This window comes from Mus caroli, unplaced genomic scaffold (genome assembly GCF_978045245.1).
Source record: "Mus caroli unplaced genomic scaffold, Mus_caroli_1 scaffold_1, whole genome shotgun sequence".
NCBI classification, from domain to species: Eukaryota; Metazoa; Chordata; class Mammalia; order Rodentia; family Muridae; genus Mus; species Mus caroli.
The window spans coordinates 55,872,662-55,893,660 of NW_028227256.1; the positions used below are offsets into that span (position 1 = coordinate 55,872,662).

General features: G+C 38.6%; 1 protein-coding gene across 1 annotated transcript in view; it reads right to left on the reverse strand.

Annotated features, from left to right (window-relative positions):
• Positions 1–1,339: 1,339 nt before the first annotated feature.
• Catspert (catsper channel auxiliary subunit tau) overlaps positions 1,340–20,999 on the reverse strand; it is a 97,621-nt gene continuing 77,961 nt past the window's right edge. The window contains exons 16-21 of the mRNA XM_085837608.1: positions 19,895–19,957; positions 17,311–17,385; positions 11,973–13,051; positions 10,596–11,717; positions 7,049–10,496; positions 1,340–1,678 (exon numbers count right to left, since the gene is read on the reverse strand). Coding sequence (XP_085693734.1) covers positions 1,340–1,678; positions 7,049–10,496; positions 10,596–11,717; positions 11,973–13,051; positions 17,311–17,385; positions 19,895–19,957 — 6,126 coding nt within the window. The remainder of the gene's footprint in view (positions 1,679–7,048; positions 10,497–10,595; positions 11,718–11,972; positions 13,052–17,310; positions 17,386–19,894; positions 19,958–20,999) is intronic.

A 20,999-nucleotide genomic window follows, 5' to 3' on the forward strand; every position in this document is an offset into this window, starting at 1 on the left:
GTGGACCATAGAGGAAGGAGACGACAGGTCCACTGGAGCACTGAGCGGCTGCCATAGAGGGAGTTGTACTTCATCCCACTCAATGCCTTAGCATCTCCCAATCTGAGAAAGTCCTGCATGTGCCAGATGCCAAAGGTAGGAGGGGTGTCATGGACGTTGCCTGTCAGAGCTCCTACTGTTGATATGTTACAACTTGGTTCGTGAAATTATGGAGGCTGACAAGCCTCAAGGTCTGCCAGATGGGCTAATAAACAAGTGCTGGTGGTAAAGTTCTAGCCCAAGCGCTATCAGGCTTTATCAAGGCCAGGGTAGTGTTGAGGTTGAGCACAGTGGCTATAAAAAGCTAAATCCATGTTCAGAGGCAGGCAGGAGGGTATTATTTGGGGAATGTTATTAGGGATAATAATAGTAATTGATCAGGGAAAACTTCAGAGATATCAATGGTGAAATGTTTTAGATACTGCTTGCAAGTGACAATGTTGTCATAAAATCTTAGTGGGGTACAGGAATTTGAGATGTCCTTCTGGGAAATATGCCTTTGCTAAAGCCTGACCAGTGGTTTTCTTCCTTTCGATTGACCAGTGGCCTGCTACCTCCCAGTGCTTTTCTTCACTCTCCTCTGCTTCACTACAACTGTATTTCTTGTGCCTACCTTGTTCCTCTGGCACAGCTAGAATCTCTTTTGTTATTTTGAGTGGTGCTAGGGAGCTGGGCCTCACAGTGACCTCACCTCTGCTCTTCCTGGCGGCAGCTGCCTCTTCCTTTTCTGAAGTCTTTTGGAGCGCTGGGAGCACTTCTTTTTTTTACTAGCTTTGGGCCTTTCTCACTGTTCCTTTTGGCTTCTTAGCCTGGACCCATCACTCAATAAAATTAGTCCCTGCATTTTTTCTACCTGGAAGAGCAGTACATGATATTAAAGTGAACAAAAGTTCTACCAGCTCAGAGAACTACAGACTGTTGAATCTAGAAATGTAACTAGCGCTAAGTTAAGTTCCATTGCTAAGCACAGACAGATGCAAATGGAGAACTGGCAAACTAGGTGGGTAGCAATAACCAAGTGCCACAAATGCTAAGGAACTTAAAGACTACTTCACCCCAAAAGAGGAGCACTGGGGTACAAAACTTTGCTAATGAACACCAACTGAATATACATTTTTTAGTTTGTTCTGGAAGGCTTATAAACAAAAACACGTTTCCGTAGACTGTTTATTTTTCACTTTAATTATAACAAAATGGTCTAACAAGATGAAATTTAGTTGCTGACTTCTATCACACAAGGATAGATCTCCAAACCATTTTGTTAATGGAGAAATTATATTCTGACTGGTGGCCTCTCATATCATTCTGCATTGTCTAGCATCTGGATAATCTCACTAATGAGTGGACGCTTTTCAATATCCTCTTTTAATTTTCTTTTGGACCGCACTTTACGGATTTCATACGCTGGGGTGGCATATAAGTGAACTAAGCCCGCTGAAACCATCCGAGGACTTGCAAATTTCCAGGCGGCACTTTCTCGTCGTTTGTTAGGCTCTGGAGCAGTGTATGGTCGTGCACAGTGTTTTGCCTGATTATGGGAATCATCTGGACTCTTGCCTAAAAGTCTTGCTCCTGATTTTGATTTTTTAGGACATTTAACTGAGGGTGCGTGTAAATCGTCGAATCTATCCAAACAATCCTAAATATTGAAACAAAATATCAAATTGGTAAATTAGGCTTCTTAAAGACACATTGTTTCATTATAAGAACTCTTTGTAATAGCAACAGTTAAGAAATGAATGCCCTGATGTCTTATAGGCAGTCCCAGTGCATGCTCTGTACCCAGCCCTTGCCACTAAATACTCCCTTACAAGTCGTGTTTAAAAAACAAATAAACCAAACAAACAAACAAAAAAAAACCCTCACCTTTTTAGAGGACTTGATGCTTCAAAAGGGTAAAAGATAGGAAACTTAAACTCAGACATACTTAAGGACCTGTCCTCTGGGGTCAGACTCAGGCAAAGCTGGTCAGCCCAGTCTATAGTTCTTCTAGTCCAAAATATCTTTCCCATGACCTCAAATATAAATAATCAATTTTGATATTTTACTGTAATAACATCTAAACTTGTACTGATCAGTCTATACAAGTTAATAACCATCTTTGTTAGCATATATATATATATATATATATATATATATATATATATGCATAGGTACAGCATAACAGTCAAGAATATGATTGTAATATTTGTTTCTATGGGACTTAATCTCAGTATATAGTCCGAGCTGGCCTCTTACTCAATCTTCCTGTCTCAGTTGCCTGATTGCTAGTTTTCTAAGTGTATCTCACCATACACATCTTGATTATTATGTTTACATTAAAAATAATTTGCAGCCTGGGCTGTGGTGGCATATGCCTATAATCCCAGCACTCAGGAGGCAGAGGCGGGTAGGTCTACAGAGTGAGTTCCAGGATGGCCAGGACTACACAGAGAAAGCCTGTCTCAAAAAAACAAAATAATATCAAAATATATTAAAATTTATATATATTAGACCATATGTAACATTAAATATAAATAAATATATAAGTAGTGTATAATAGTTTTATATATTATTTTGGTTTTATAATTTTTAACAATATCATTATTATTATTTCCAAGTGTAGTCCCATCACTCAGAGGGGAGAGGAAGGAGGATTGCCATGAGTTCGGGTAAAAGGAACAGCTCTCCTCTTTACACATTTTATGGCCTCATTTTGAAATAAAAATATGAAGACCTACATGCACCCCCTAAAAGGCTATGGTGCTGTTAGCTATACAGTGGTGTGAGCTAGTTTATTCACATAGTGGTTCATCCTCTCTGCGAGGTTGGAATATGGCAGCCACCCACAAGAATGGCTACTTTGATGAGAGAGAAGGTAGGAGTGGACCAGTTGAATTGTAGGTCAGAAAGGTTGGATAGGACTAGTAAGTATTTGAACAACCAGAGAGATGGACACCCATCCTCTTCTATCATTTTGGGAGGCAGGGGTGGACAGGATCTTACACTCTAGTTCACACTATCCTGGAACCCACTGGTTTGGAGCTCACTGTGTAGTGTAGGTTGGCCTAAAACTTGAGATCATCTGGCCATTGGAGTGCATGGTTTACGTACATGCCTAGTGATTCTTTTCCCTCTAGTGTGGGTGGAACGAACCCAATCTCATTTTTAAAGAGAGTTTCTGCTGGGTTAATAATTATTAACAAATTTAGCTCCATAGCTGATAGCTGGGGCATCAGTAGAAGGACAGGAGAGCCTCACCACTGGTTCAAAAGAAGTGCCTTCTATTCCTAGATTTTAAAGAAGGACTTGCTCCTTCAAAAGGAGTGGGAAATATGAAGTTGAAAGCCAAACAAACGTAAGGGGCTGTCTCTGGGGTCAGGTCCAACAACACAGCCTTTCCTGTCTTCTGACTGATTCATTTTAGAAATTCTTCGATTTCAGAAAATAAAAGGCCATCTTTGCGATCATCTGGCAAACACTCTACTGTCATGCAATTCTGTTGTGCACTGGCTATAAAGATTTAAGCCATGAAGTCCTCATTAGGGAGATAATGAAACTGCCCTTCCCTGCTCTCATGGACAGGGTTGTGAATGCTGGGGAGAATTTCAGCTGGGAAATGCAAGCAGTAGGACCTGAACTGAATCTCCAGGATCCACATTAAAAGACAAAAACAAACAAACAAAAAACCTGGGCATTTTTTGGCAAATAAGAAGCAAAAACTAAGCATTTGGATTCCCAGGTCCAGGATGTGGATATAAGATTCCTGGAGCTTGTTAACCAGCCAGCAACTCTAATTGTCAAGTTCCAGACCAATGAGATACCCTGTCTCAAAGCAAAACAAAACAAATAAAAAATGTGGATAGCAGGGAGGAGCAACAGCCAGGGTTGACCTCTAACCTCCACAATATGTGCATGTGCACCTATACACATACACACATACACTCGTACACGCACAGTAGCTCAATACTAAATTACTGTATTTAGATAGAAAAATCTAAAATTAACGATATAAATTCTTATTCTACCACTATACAACTGTTAGAATACTTACATGTGGTATATAGCTGTTTGCCCTACCACTATAAAGTTACTAGTTTGCTGTGTGAAACAACCTTAAAGTAACTATTCAGAGATTAGATTTATTTTCCCTTTCAAAGGCAGATTTACACAAAATATTAGATCTGAATAGTTTTCCAAATTATGAGTCATGGCTATTATATAAATTAACAGGGAAAAGCCATGATCCAAAGTATCAAAAGACACAGCCTTTTGTTTCTGCATTTCCTAGCTTTAGAAGGTGCACATACTCCAGAAAATCAAATAACCCATTAAAAAATGGGGTACAGAGCTAAACAAAGAATTCTCAACTGAGGAATACCAAATGGCTGAGAAGCACCTGAAAAAATGTTCAGCATCCTTAATCATCAAGGAAATGCAAATCAAAACAACCCTGAGATTCCACCTCACACCAGTCAGAATGACGAAGATCAAAATTCAGGTGACAGCAGATGCTGGTGAGGATGTGGAGAAAGAGGAACACTCCTCCATTGCTGGTGGGATTGCAAGTTGGTACAACCACTCTGGAAATCAGTCTGGCGGTTCCTCAGAAAATTGGACATGGTACTACCGAAGGATCCAGCAATACCTCTCCTGGGTATATACCCAGAAGATGTTCCAACTTGTAATAAGGACACATGCTCCACTATGTTCATAGCAGCCATATTTATAATAGCCAGAAGCTGGAAAGAACCCAGATGTCCCTCAACAGAGGAATGGATACAGAAAATGTGGTACATTTACACAATAGAGTACTACTCAGCTATTAAAACAATAAATTTATGAAATTCTTAGGCAAATGGATGTATCTGGAGGATATCATCCTGAGTGAGGTAACCCAATCACAAAAGAAGTCATTGGATATGCACTCACTGATGAGTGGATATTAGCCCAGAAACTTAGAATATCTAGGATAGAATTTGCAAAACACATAAAACTCAAGAAGAAGGAAGACCAAAGTGTGGATACTTGGTTCCTCCTTAGAATGGGGAACAAAATACCCATGGAGGGAGTTACAGAGACAAAATTTGGAGCTGAAACAGAAGGAAGGACCACCCAGAGACTGACCCACCCAGGGATCCATCCCATAAACAGCCATCAAACCCAGACACTATTGCATATGCCAGCAAGATTTTGCTGAAAGAACCCTGATATAGCTATCTAGAGTGAGGCTATGCCAGTGCCTGGCAAATACAGAAGTGGATGCTCACAGTCATCTATTGGATGGAACACAGGGCTCCCAATAGAGGAGCTAGAGAAAGTACCCAAGAGCTGAAGGGGTCTGCAACCCTATAGGTGGAACAACAATATGAACTAATCAGTACCCCGGAGCTCGTGTCTCTAGCTGCATATGTAGCAGAAGATGGCCTAGTTGGCCATCATTGGGAAGAGAGGCCCATTGCTCTTTCAAACTTTATATGCCCCAGTACAGGGGAACGCCAGGGCCAAGAAGTGGGAGTGGGGTGGGTAGGGGAGCAGGGCGGGGGGAGGGTATAGGGAACTTTCGGGATAGCATTTGAATTGTAAATGAGGAAAATACCTAATAAAAATATCTAATAAAAAAGATAAAGAATAATCATTTTAAAAAGAAATTAATAAGAAAAAGTAAAATATGGGTAAAAAGAAGAAGAAGGAGGAGGAGGAGGGGGAGCACATAAGGCTCAGTATCGCAGTCATGGAGCAGGAAGGGTTAAACTGGAGAGGGATTGGGGGTGGGGTAGAGGAGGAACATGGGATATCTAACACTCAAAAAAAAATTTAAAAATTTAAAAAAATTAAAAAAAAATCCATATGAAAACCTATCTGCTACCTTAGAAGTGTGTGTGTGTGTAATGGACACAGTTCAGAGAAGAAGAAACTGTGGAATGCTCAACTCTAAATGGGACCTGTGTATCCCATTCTCTCTTCTCAAGGCTGTAAGAGCCAGAGGCAACAGATGAATACAAGGAGACAATGTCCTCATGACATTAAGGGGGCACCACTTAAAGCACAGTAGTTGTGATCGCTAGCGTGTGTAAGGTCACACCAGACAAAAATCTCAGAAGAAGGAAGATCCCCTACCCAAGGATACTGGCAATTGATAGCTGCTAGAGGAGGGAAGAGTCGTTTTTCTTTAAGAATATAGCCCCTAGGAAGTTGTCCACACTGCACACATCTAAGAGGTATATGGGCAGCACAAATAGGACTTGATTGGGGGGCGGGGAGACACAGTGTGGGTAGGCAGGGAAGGAGGGTGGATCTGGAAAAAGTTAGGGAAGGGAGGGAAGAGATCAAAACACTATAAAAATTTCTAAGTACTAGTTAAAAACAACCTAGAATTTAATTTTCAAGATCTCAGAATGTGATATACCAAAAAGGGTAAAAGACCAAAAAGTAGATATTTAAATTTAAAATGTTGAATTTATAATCCAACAGGGTAGGTATAAGCTATATATATTCTTAACTCCTAACAGAATCAGTAAAATCTTCATATTTATTTATTTAAAGAAAAAAACCCAGCTATTTGAAAAAGCCCTGTGTACAGTTCTCTCTCTGGAAGAAGAAAATCTCATGTTTCAGTGGTATCTAGCTACTACTCATGCTGTGCAGGCTAGACTGCATAGAACCCTAGGCTAATTTCAGCCAGGGTGGTTAGTCAGCCAGGCTTTCAAATACATACAGGGCTGGGTGCCTGGGCTTCAGATCTGTCAGCATAGAGGGCTTTCCTAGAGAAAAGAGCATCCTTTTCTAAGTCAAGGTGCCCTCTTCGTACCTCATAAAAAGCACTCTGGTTTTATAATTGTATTTTGAATCAGTTGAGATATTTGGATTTCAGAAGATTTTTTAAATGTGGAGGTCTGCATTCCATGGGACTACTAAAGTTACACACACACACACATACCTGCATTCAGAAGGCATAAATATTCTAAGGCACATTATTTACAAACTGTTGACAACTACAGAAGCGAATACTTAGAAAAAGCATGATTACATGTATAGTTCTCCTTGCAGTCCAGTGAAGTAAATTCCGTGGTGCAGACTTCCGGAGATGAGGTCTTGTCGTGGGCAGTGTGGCTGGTAGTAACCTGACTATCTTGTGAAATGACTTCTTTGGTTTGGTGGCGTGGTCTCTTTCTTTTCTTTTGGATTTCATGTTTTCTCTCTTCAATACTTCTGGGAAGAAGAATGACCTTGAGCTTTTCTCGCTTTCTTTACATTTAAATGACTGTGATTCAGAGATCTTGGCACGTTTTTCATTGCAAGCTTCATATGGGTTTCTATAAAGAGTTTCCATTTCATTTTTGAATTGTGCAAATGTAACCAAGTGTTTTTTATTGTTATTATTATTTCCTTTCAGTCTCTGATAATAGTGGTCTAATTTTGATTGCTCCCCGATCTCTGGTTTGACATGAATGAAGGTGTTAGTCTTCCATGTAGGGAAGGAGAGCCTGCTTATGGATTCGTTTTCTTTTGGTATTTTGCAGTTAGGGAGCTTTAGATAAGGTGAAAATTCTGCATCAGGTTTTTCCTGTGCAGTCAATTTATAAAAGTTAAGGTTTTCCCTCTTGTCAAGTAGCTTCATTTTCAGTGTCTTTTCTAAGCAAGGTTTGGATTGAATTGTTTTTGATCTACTATCCCAACTATATGGATCTTGAATCTCTGTTTTGTAGACAGAACCTTCAACTTGAGTAAACTGCATGAAACCATGATCTTTCTTCTGTTTCTTGAGTGACATGTCTGAAGGTCTTTCTGGTGACCTAGTTAGTGCGTTTGCTTGGTTATTTTTGTTGAGGAAAGATTGCATTTGTATTATATTCAGTGTTTCTTCTTCCCTGGTATAAATATTTTTCTGTTCCCATATTGCTGGTAGGTTTTCTTTTAACATTTGTGAGAAAGAGCATTCCCTTTCTTTCTTCCTGGACAGTTCTGTTTCTCCGCATTTATCGTTAAGCAGCATGTGTAAAGCCACATTTTGACCATTTTTTAAATATTTCATTTGCTCTTCTGAATCCTCCCTCATAAAGTAACTTTCATTTCTAAAAGGTAAATTTGTTTTTATGTGTTTTAATGGTATGGAAGGTGAATGGAGTGAGATAATTTCCTGGCTGATCCCCTTTAGCTGCCTTTCTGACACCAGTCCTGACTTATAAAGTTTTTCTATAAAGAGGACCTGGAGGTATTTGCTCAAATCAGTTTTTAGACTTAATAATTCATTTTCTGATAAATCCTGAAGATAATTTTGTAGAGATTTGGTTACAGGGTATTGCATGTTTATTTTAAGGCTTGAACCAAAATTCCCATCTGCAATGTCTTGTCCTAGCTCACTCTTACTTCTTACAGGGGACATGCCAGCATGGAGAGCCATAGCGTCTGTCTCATTGAATAAGTTGCTCACTGAAAGATTCTTCAGGAAATAATTTTGGAGAATTTCACTTAGAAAACCTCTAAGCTTTGTTTCTAGATGTTTATCTATGAAATGATGGTTAAAATTGTTTACAAAAGACATGATTTCTTTTACAGTTTCTGAGTATTTCTCCTGAAAGGGACTTTGCTCTTTTAACTCGACTTTCTCATTCATCAGATAGAGCTTGTGATAGATTGTCGGTAAGTCCTCCTTGGTGATGTGGCCTGACTCTGTAAGTCTTTCAACAAGGTAATGCTGAATGTGTTTACTTAACTCAGACTTCAAATTTTTTACTTCTGTCTCTGAGAGTTTCTCTAGAAACATACGCAGCTTTGGATTCAAAATGGGTTTCCTGTCTACTTTTTTGTCTGCTTTGTTAAAAGTCTCTTGAATTTTTTCTAAGTGTTCTGTACCACTTGATGAAGAATGTTTAATTAGACTTTCTGAGTCTTTTTCTGGTTGTTGTCTTCTTTCAGACTGATTGTATTTGAAGAAAATACTGAAGATATTTTTTAGGATGTTTTTTAACTTTGCTGTGTCGGTGTCTTTAACTTTATCTAGTGAGCTACTTGAACTTTCTAAATTAGAACCTAGCTCCATCTCCTCTGTATCCGTTGGTGAGTCTGACTTTGTATCTCGTACTGGATATTTTGACTCTTGTGTGGATATACTTTGACAGTCTTCTGTATATTCAGCTCCACTCACAGGAGAGTCTAGGGGGTTGATGCTAGATGTATTCTGCCTGGAAAGAAGTTTTATCTGGCTTCTGCTATCAGAATACTGCTCTGTGGAAGAGGTTGTCTGTGAGTCCAACAAAGAGCTCTGATGTTCTTTATCAAGTTCTATCACTTTGATTATTCCAGATTCTAACAGAGTATTTACAGGAAAGGACTGTATTATTTGGCTTATGATCGATTTGGACTGTAACAAGTTAACGTCACTGTCCTTTTCTTCATAGTTGATAATGTGTGAAGATACACTTCTCTCCCAAGGTGTCAGCAACTGATCTTGTGAGTCCATCTGGGCCTCACTTGAGCTCTTTATTCCTATTCCCAGTTGTGAGAATATGGGTGCAGTGAATATTTGCTTGATAACGTACTCATATATGCTACCACTTAAAACATGTTCAGAGCTAGATTCTTCACTTACTAAATGTTTTTTCTTGAAACTACTCTTTCTGTTCATTGGAAAATTTCTTCCAGCAGCCTCTAAGAATTTTTCAGAGACATAATCTTCTATGTCTGAAGATTTTCCTGGTTCACCTTCTGGGAGTAAATCTTGAGGGCTATTTTTAACTACAGGACTTAAAAGAACCTGGGAATTTAGAAGGTCTTTTGATGAACGCCAGCTGTTTAGATCTTGGACTTTTCCAAATACTCTGTCATCTGTGCTATCAGATGGCCTGCTCTGCACACTTGGAGGTGGAGAATAGCCTTCATCATTTGTGTAGAATTCTGATTTAGAAAATAACTCATCTGAAAGGTCTTGCAGATTTTTACTTAAAATTGATTTGAGTACTATTGACTGTTTTAAAATTTCAATATCAGACGTAAAATTTACCGAGTTTGAGGAGCGATGTGTGTTTACATTTTCAGTCACTGGTGATGCTCCTTGGACATTTGGGAGCCAGTGTAACTTACTCTGTTTATCTGAGGAGTCTGTTGTGGAGACAGCAGGATCCATCATGTTCTTAGTATCTGGAGGTTCCGCTGCGCTGCTGGTAGTATCTGAATTGACAGTAGGACTGCTACTTGCCGAACTATTGTTACTATCTAAAGACTTTGCTGAAATGATATTGGGATCATATGACAACTGATTAGTATCTGAAGACTTACTTGCATTGATACTAGACTCACGGCTCAACTTACTCAGATCTGAAAGCTTCATTGAAATGATGCTAGGATCATGGGATAACTTATTAGGATTTGAAGACATTCCTGAAATGATGCTAGGATCATGGGATAACTTGTTAGGATCTGAAGACTTTGCTGAAATGATAGTAGGATCATGGGACAGCTTGTTAGGATCTGAAGACCTTGCTGAAATGATACTAGGATCACGGGATAACTTGTTAGGATCTGAAGACTTTGCTGAAATGAAGCTAGGATCACGGCATAACTTAGGATCCGAAGACATTCCTGAAATGATGCTAGGATCACGGGATAACTTGTTAGGATCTGAAGACTTTGCTGAAATGATAGTAGGATCATGGGATAATTTGACAGGATCTGAAGACATTCCTGAAATGAAGCTAGGACCACGGGATAATTTGTTAGGATCTGAAGACCTTGCTGAAATGATACTAGGATGATGGGATAAATTGTTAGGATCTGAAGACCTTGCTGAAATGATACTAGGATCATGGGATAACTTGTTAGGATCTGAAGACCTTGCTGAAATGATACTAGGATCATGGGATAACTTGTTAGGATCTGAAGACCTTGCTGAAATGATACTAGGATCATGGGATAACTTGTTAGGATCTGAAGATTTTGCTAAAACAAAGCTAGGATCACGGGATAACTTGTTAGGATCTGAAGACTTTGTTGAAATGATACTAGGATCACGGGATAACTTGTTAGGATCTGAAGACCTTGCTGAAATGATACTAGGATCACGGGATAACTTGTTAGGATCTGAAGACCTTGCTGAAATGATACTAGGATAATGGGACAACTTGTTAGGATCTGAAGACCTTATTGAGATAGTACTAGGATCATAGGAAGGCTTGTTAGGATCTGAAGATCTTATTGAGATAGTACTGGGATCATAGGAAGGCTTGTTAGGATCTGAAGACTTTGCTAAAACAAAGCTAGGATCACGGGATAACTTGTTAGGATCTGAAGACATTCCTGAAATGATACTAGGATCATGGGATAACTTGTTAGGATCTGAAGACCTTGTTGAGATGATACTAGAATCATAGGTCAGCGTGCTAGGATCTGAAGACCTTGTTGAGATGATACTAGGATTATAGGACAGCTTGTTAGGATCTGAAGACCTTGTTGAGATGATACTAGGATCACGGGATAACTTGTTAGGATCTGAAGATTTTGCTAAAACAAAGCTAGGATCACGGGATAACTTGTTAGGATCTGAAGACTTTGTTGAAATGATACTAGGATCACGGGATAACTTGTTAGGATCTGAAGACCTTGCTGAAATGATACTAGGATCACGGGATAACTTGTTAGGATCTGAAGACCTTGCTGAAATGATACTAGGATAATGGGACAACTTGTTAGGATCTGAAGACCTTATTGAGATAGTACTAGGATCATAGGAAGGCTTGTTAGGATCTGAAGATCTTATTGAGATAGTACTGGGATCATAGGAAGGCTTGTTAGGATCTGAAGACTTTGCTAAAACAAAGCTAGGATCACGGGATAACTTGTTGGGATCTGAAGACATTCCTGAAATGATACTAGGATCATGGGATAACTTGTTAGGATCTGAAGACCTTGTTGAGATGATACTAGAATCATAGGTCAGCGTGCTAGGATCTGAAGACCTTGTTGAGATGATACTAGGATTATAGGACAGCTTGTTAGGATCTGAAGACCTTGTTGAGATGATACTAGGATCACGGGATAACTTGTTAGGATCTGAAGATTTTGCTAAAACAAAGCTAGGATCACGGGATAACTTGTTAGGATCTGAAGACTTTGTTGAAATGATACTAGGATCACGGGATAACTTGTTAGGATCTGAAGACCTTGCTGAAATGATACTAGGATCACGGGATAACTTGTTAGGATCTGAAGACCTTGTTGAAATGATACTAGGATCACGGGATAACTTGTTAGGATCTGAAGACCTTGCTGAAATGATACTAGGATCACGGGATAACTTGTTAGGATCTGAAGACTTTGTTGAAATGATACTAGGATCACGGGATAACTTATTAAGATCTGAAGTATATGAAGATTTATTTCCATTGATACTAGGATTATGGGATAATCTATTAGAACCTGAAAGCTGTGTTGCATTGCTACTAGGACCTTGGGACAATTTATTGCTACTAGGATCACTAAACAGTTTAGTATCTGAAGGCTTTGTTGTACTGGAACTAGGGTCACTAGACAGCTTCCTATCTGAAGGCTTTGTTGTACTGGAATTCGAGTCCTTAGACAGCCTCCTATTTGAAGGCTTTGTTGTATTAAAACTAGAATCAGTTATCAGTTTATTATCAGAATCTGAGAGCTTTGTTAGGCTGACAACAGGATTATCACTTGCAAAGATACTCTTTGTATTTAAACTGTTTGCTGAGTTGAAAACACTATCAAGCGACAGCTTATTCTTCCTGTCTGAAATCACTATTGTGGCTGTTATCAGGTCAGGAGGCAAGCTGTCCCTGTTTACCATCTGGACTGTGACAGGGCTAGGGTTTTCAGCCCATGTTGCATCAGATCCTGCAGACCCTGAATGTCCTGGGTAAGGAGGATCTTGATCTTCATGCTCTAAAATCTCTACACTTGACGTGCTTAGATTTCTGTATCCATCATCGTGATCTTTCTTCTTTCTGAATGACATTTTGCTGTTTATGTTTCTTAGAAAAGGATCAAGACCACTCTTGCTGAGTTTCTGAAACTACAATATAAAAGAAGAAAAGAAATTCCTTAGTGTTTAAAATTATAGTGACTTTTCTAGTTAGTTTTCATAGAGCAAGTTGTCAATTGACTCATCTTTGTTTATAAAGGGGAAAAGCCAACTTTATTTTAAAATACTTTTAAAGTTTGAATCAAAATGAATTTTTAGTGAAAAAATTAAATTCTTAATTCTAACACTATTTATATCTATATGGTTTTTTGTGTTTATGTTTTTCTAGTTGGAGTTTTTCTGGTGAGACACTGCCATTCCTAGCTTTTAAAATTAAATTTCTTTTGCTTACTTATTTATCTACTTACTTTCAAGGTGGAACCTTGTGTTGCCAGGTAGGCTTGGAATGTCCAGGTCCTAGTGATCCTATTATCTTAGTCACTCTGTCTACAGTGACATCTTTAAATACTTAAAAGCCACTCATAAATACTTTTTTCTTTAATTGCTAGATTTAGTTGTGTCTGTGTAGATAGTATGTGGTAAATGCCAAGGTCAAAATCTCATCTACCATAAATATTTACCATTTAGTAGTAATTTCTGAATTTTAAAAAAGTGCATGCAAGTGGTAAATGTCCATGATGTTATTCTGTAAAGGCCACCGCAGAGACATCTAAGTGTCAACAGTGAAGGCCTCCACGCAATCTTTAATATGTCACAGGAGAATCTTGCTTTGTGAGTATACAGTATTATGACTTCAGATATGGTTAAGAGAATAATTAACAAATTTCTGGCTTACAGTGAAATTTCAGTAAAATAGCCATACTAAACTGAGACTTACGTATTCGGTCATTGAAGCAATCTTTAAAATCTTTGTCTATGTTTTACGGAAATCCATCAACGTAATCCAGTATATAAACAAACTCAAAGACAAAAACCACATGGTCATCTCGTTAGATGCGGAAAAAGCATTTGACAAGATCCAACACCCATTCATGATAAAAGTCTTGGAAAGATCAGGAATTCAAGGCCCATACCTAAACATGATAAAAGCAATCTACAGCAAACCAGTAGCCAACATCAAAGTAAATGGTCAGAAGCTTGAAGCAATCCCTCTAAAATCAGGGACTAGACAAGGCTGTCCACTTTCTCCATACCTATTCAACATTGTACTTGAAGTCCTAGCCAGAGCAATTCGACAACAAAAGGAGATCAAAGGGATACAAATTGGAAAAGATGAAGTCAAAATATCACTTTTTGCAGATGATATGATAGTATATATAAGTGACCCTAAAAATTCCACCAGAGAACTCCTAAGCCTGATAAACAGCTTCGGTGAAGTAGCTGGATATAAAATTAACTCAAACAAATCAATGGCCTTTCTCTACACAAAGAATAAACAGGCTGAGAAAGAAATTAGGGAAACAACACCCTTCTCAATAGTCACAAATAATATAAAATATCTTGGCGTGACTCTAACTAAGGAAGTGAAAGATCTGTATAATAAAAACTTCAAGTCTCTGAAGAAAGAAATTATAGAAGATCTCAGAAGATGGAAAGATCTCCCATGCTCATGGATTGGCAGGATCAACATTGTAAAAATGGCTATCTTGCCAAAAGCAATCTACAGATTCAATGCAATCCCCATCAAAATTCCAAATCAATTCTTCAACGAATTAGAAAGTGCAATCTGCAAATTCATCTGGAATAACAAAAAACCTAGGATAGCAAAAACTCTTCTCAAGGATAAAAGAACCTCTGGTGGAATCACCATGCCGGACCTAAAGCTCTACTACAGAGCAATTGTGATAAAAACTGCATGGTACTGGTATAGTGACAGACAAATAGACCAATGGAATAGAATTGAAGACCCAGAAATGAACCCACACACCTATGGTCACTTGATCTTCGACAAGGGAGCTAAAAACATCCAGTGGAAGAAAGACAGCATTTTCAACAAATGGTGCTGGCACAACTGGTTGTTAACATGTAGAAGAATGCGAATCGATCCATTCCTATCTCCTTGTACTAAGGTCAAGTCTAAGTGGATCAAGGAACTTCACATAAAACCAGAGACACTGAAACTTATAGAGGAGAAAGTGGGGAAAAGCCTTGAAGATATGGGCACAGGGGAAAAATTCCTGAATAGAACAGTAATGGCTTGTGCTGTAAGATCGAGAATTGACAAGTGGGACCTCATGAAACTACAAAGCTTCTGCAAGGCTAAAGACACCATCAATAAGACAAAAAAACCACCAACAGATTGGGAAAGGATCTTCACCTATCCTAAATCAGATAAGGGACTAATATCCAATATATATAAAGAACTCAAGAAGGTGGACTCCAGAAAGTCAAATAACCCCATTAAAAAATGGGGCTCAGAACTGAACAAAGAATTCTCACCTGAGGAATACCGAATGGCAGAGAAGCACCTGAAAAAATGTTCAACATCCTTAATCATCAGGGAAATGCAAATCAAAACAACCCTGAGATTCCACCTCACACCAGTCAGAATGGCTAAGATCAAAAATTCAGGTGACAGCAGATGCTGGCGAGGATGTGGAGAAAGAGGAACACTCCTCCATTGTTGGTGGGATTGCAAGCTTGTACAACCACTCTGGAAATCAGTCTGGCGGTTCCTCAGAAAATTGGACATAGTACTACCGGAGGATCCAGCAATACCTCTCCTGGGCATATATCCAGAAGATGTCCCAACCGGTAAAAAGGACACATGCTCCACTATGTTCATAGCAGCCCTATTTATAATAGCCAGAAGCTGGAAAGAACCCAGATGTCCCTCAACAGAGGAATGGATACAGAAATTATGGTACATTTACACAATGGAGTACTACTCAGCTATTAAAAAGAATGAATTTATGAAATTCCTAACCAAATGGATGGACCTGGAGGGCATCATCTTGAGTGAAGTAACACAATCACAAAAGAACTCACACAATATGTATTCATTGATAAGTGGATATTAGCCCAAAACTTAGGATACCCAAGATATAAGATACAATTTGATAAACGCATGAAACTCAAGAAGAATGAAGACCAAAGTGTGGACACTGTGCACCTTCTTAGAATTGGGAACAAAACACCCAGGGAAGGAGTTACAGAGACAAAGTTCGTAGCTGTGATGAAAGGATGGACCATTTAGAGACTGCTGTATCCAGGGATCCGTCCCATAATCAGCTTCTAAACGCTGACACCATTGCATACACTAGCAAGATCTTGCTGAAAGGACCCAAATATAGCTGTCTCTTGTGAGACGATGCCGGGGCCTAGCAAACACAGGAGTGGATGTTCACAGTCAGCTATTGGATGTATCACAGGGCTCCCAATGGAGAAGCTAGAGAAAGTACCCAAGGAGCTAAAGGGATCTGCAACCCTATTGTTGGAACAACATGATGTACTAAACAGAACCCTGGAGCTCTTGTCTCTAGCTGCATATGTATCGAAAGATGGCCTAGTCGGCCATCAATGGAAAGAGAGGCCCATTGGACTTGCAAACTTTATATGCCCCAATATAGGGGAATGCCAGGGCCAAAAGAATGGGAATGGGTGGGTAGGGAAGTGGGGGGCGCTATGGGGGACTTTTGGGATAGTATTGGAAATGTAATTGAGGAAAATATGTAATAAAAATATTAAAAAAAAATATTTAGTTTTCTTTTTTATTTGTATGTGGTTGCCTGCAGAGGGCAGAAGAGGGCTTAGATCAAACCAGGTAGTTGGGAAGCAGCAAATGTGAGTCCCCAGAACCACACTCAGGTCCTCTGAGAGAACAGCAAGGACTCTTCACCACTGAGCTGGAGCGATAGCTCAGCTGTTAAAGGCTTCATCTCCTAAAATCTTTTTCTAGATGCCTCTTGTTTCATATCTTTGTGCAACTTCTACATTGTCAGATTGGAAAAAATGCAAAATCTGAAATAATCAGTCTAATATTTCACTTCAACTCACTTCAAAATGCAAGTTAGTGGTTATAATTTATTACAATTGCTTTTCAAATGCTAATAGATACTCAGGTGAAATATTAAGAATCTCCTGGGGTTTTCATTTGTTTGTTTTGTTTTTATTTTTCAGAAACACATATTCCAAGATTTAATTTTCACATTGAAATTTATTAGGTCAAGTGAGTTTAGAAATAAATATATCTAAAGGTAGCCAGATATTTCTAATGAATAGTTCTGGTCTGGGAAATTCATGCTATCTATCTATCTATCTATCTATCTATCTATCTATCTATCTATCTATCTGGAGAAACCTAGTAATTGATTATAATTTTGGTACCAGACTAGGATAACAGGACTCACCTGATGTTTGGGTTTGAATTCTGTAGTTTCTGCTTTGCAAACTGGTATGGTGTAGTCTTTTTGTGCAAAAGCCACCTTGTAAAAGAGGAAGTTTTAATTTTAGATAACTTGTAATACAAAAATGTTTTCCAAGATCATTTTACTCTCAGTAGTAAAGATATAGAAGTTGTTTAAAGCTAAGTAAGAATTCTGTCTCATACTTAAATTGCTTTTGAGATTATCAAATATCCAGTGACCTTCTTTATGTGGCTTAAGTTTGTTTGTCAGATATAGCTACTCCTATTTGCTTTTACATTCCATTTGCTTGGAATGGCACTTTCCATCTCAGCCTTTGCTCTCTCAATCTGCATATGTCTTTGCAGCTGTGGTGAGTTTTCTGGCAGACAGCAGCAGCACTGAGATCTTGTTTCTCCTTCAGTCAACCACTCTGCATCTTTTAATTAGAGTTAAGACAGTTTACACCTTTAGATTTGTTAGTAAGCTGTCTGTGCTAACTCTTAAGCTCAGGTGGTGGGCATTTGCCTGACTTGTTAAATAGGTCAGACTGGTGCTCAGGACTGCACTGTGCTCTGACCACTGAGCCATTTTCCTAGCTCCCTCAGAATAGTTCTTATTAAATTTTTGAGAACCTATTATTTTGTCATTCATTAGCTTAGTTATTTCCAAACATTAAGCAACTACTGTAAACAAGGCCCCCTCCCCTAAGTTCTAGCGTGGGATAACATTTAAGCAGTAACCAACTTTAACATGCAGTATGTTCATTTGGCTTTGAGGACATCAGTGGATTTTATGGTGCTGGCTTTCAAAGGATATACTTTATTAAAAATTAGAAATTTTCCATTAACTATGAATTCTAAAGTTTAGGCATAGCTCATTGTAGGGACTCCATGCAATCATGACTCCATGTTGGCTCTCATGTAAAGGCATTCTCTCTTCACTGGGTAGGAAAACAACTACCACTAACTACTGATATGAAAGGAGAAGGCTTTTAAACATTCTTTTTTTTTTTGGTTGGGAGCCAAGCCTTTAATGGCTGAGCCATCTCTCCAGTTCTTTAAACAGGCTTATATAGATTACATGCTACCAGTTTTTTCTGGTGACAACATAAAGAAAGGCTCACAGATTGCTTAATCACTAGAATGCACAACCCACTGGGGTTGTGGTAGTATGCTAACTACATGGATGGTTTTATTAAATAACACTGGGACAATGATAATCTTTTGTTATATAGAAAAATACAGATTGTTTGAAAGATATACATGAGCTGGTTATACAGCTATGTTGGTAGAGCACTTTCTTAGCATGTGTGAAGACCTAGGTTCAAACCCAAACACCACACACACACACACGAAAAAAGAGGTAAAGATAAAAAATAATAAAATAGAAAATCTGGAATACTGATGTCATCTTGGGGAGAAGAAAAACCTTCTAAACAAGATATTAAAGCTAGATATAATCTAATAACCACAGAAGAAAAGCTACTAAATTTGACCACATTGACATTTAAATTAAAAATCAAACAGCATAAATAACAAAGCATTATATTTTAGAATATAAAAATATTTTCCCATGTAAGTGAATAGGTATTTAACCTTATTTGTAAACATGGACAGTTGTAAACAGTCAGATAAATAGCAACACAAGGGCAGCACACATGTGAAAACTGTTCACTCTCATTAATAACCAAAAGTGAAATGCAAGTATTGGTGCAATATCATTGTTATTCATCAAATGAAGAAAAACTAAAATGTGGACGATGGGTGGATGGATATTTGACTATCTATGCATGTTAGTACATCTGGCTTAAATGGTAACCTTGCAGTGTCCACTGACATTAAATATACTCATAGTCTCTGATGTACTATTCCTACTCTTTCTTTTGTGTGAAAAGCTTGCTCATACAGGGAATAAAAGGGTGTTTACATTAAAAAATGCCTGTAATGTTTCAAGTCTGTTGACGTTTCTTGAAATAAGTGATGGCACACAGCATAAATTACTCCAAGTTTTATGACCATGAAAATGGAAGAATATGGATATGAGTCTAGGTATTTCTGCCAAGCTCCTGGTGGTTACTTGCACCAAAACCTGCACAAGATTCGACCTCACAAGATTCGATCTATTGACATTCCTGGCTAGAGCTAAGATAGAGGAATGCATAAGAGAACCTTGCCCAGATGACATGTCAGTGACTGTAGTGTGGCCTTTACCATGGGTGCCATGAGCAGTTGTATCTCTTTCAAGCTATCAGAGGTTTTCAAAATTCTTAAATGTAAATAGTATACTAAGAGGAGTTAAACAGCTAAAACTCAGAGATCCACAGTTAATGGAGTAGTTTTAGAGTCTGAAAAGAATTGTTTTCCACGGAGAAAAAAGAATCAGTGGGATTCCATCTCTAGTGGTGCCTTAGCAGGAGGCATAAGACACTTCTCGCAGAAGTGGACTGGGGCCATGGCTGGGTCAGCTGCAATGCATTCTCTAGCTTTACTTGAAGGAGCTGTTATCTTGTTGACAAGAGTTGTACCTGCATAGTTTCCCACGACCCTTGGTTTCCTAAAGACCCTTCCCAGTTGCTTTCCAGCCTTACCTTTCGGAGACTACAGGCAACGTCAGTAGGATGTCTTTCCCAAGATTTCCTTAACTCGATGGGCTGCATTCAAGAAAGGTTTCAGAAGATCAAGTTACAGTCTATTTAAACCATACATGGGACAACTGTGGCTCTGCAGGCCATGAAGAGACATTTAGCACTTTTTTCTACTTAAAAGGGAAATGGAGAGGACAATATGTGCATATTTATTCATACTTAGATTGCATTTGTGATCAAAATGTAAGTCTACCACCATTTAAAGACCATTTAAGCTAGACGATGAAAGACCAAAGGGCTAATAATAAGACTGACACATGACCATCATTTTCTTGGTGACTTTCCTGCCTTTCTTCTTGTTGTTACTTGTTTGTTTTTGAGTATGTTACAGATATTCAGTGATGAGAAACTCCCGGGATTTTGTAACTTGAACTCCCAGGACTTCACTTTTAAAATTGTAGAGTTCTTCTTTTCATACTGAACACACTTTATGTAATGATTGTATATGCCAGCCCCTCATATTGCTTTATATGAATTATATGAGAATTACACAATCAGCATGAATCATTTGACAGTCTAAGACTTTATGGATTTAAACATATGCCTAAATATTCATTCTTTACTTTGAAAGTAAAATACACTATGTCTTCATTTTGAAGATGCTGAATATAAAACTCTCTTTAAAAATATTGGACCTATCAACATCTGTTATGGATGTGGGGAGACACCCATGAGGCCCCACTCCAGAGGAGACAGGCAGGTAATTGTCTGGGAAGAGACATTTTCTTCAACAGTGTAGTGACTGGTAAGGTACCTATACTCCTGTAATAGCCTCTCACAGGTTCCTGTAAGGAATTGCAATGAGGGGTTGGGGATTTAGCTCTGTGGTAGAGCGCTTGCCTAGCAAGCACAAGGCCCTGGGTTAGGTCCTCAGCTCTGGAAAAAAAAAAAAAAAGACAAAATAACAAAAAGACAAAAAAAAAAAAAAAAAGGTAACAGGAACTGCAATGAAACTCCTAGGCCACCAAAAAGTATTTGCAGACATGAGCATATAAGGGGGACTAGTAGGAAGAGCAAGGGGTCAGCAGGAGGAGAACAAGGGGTGACA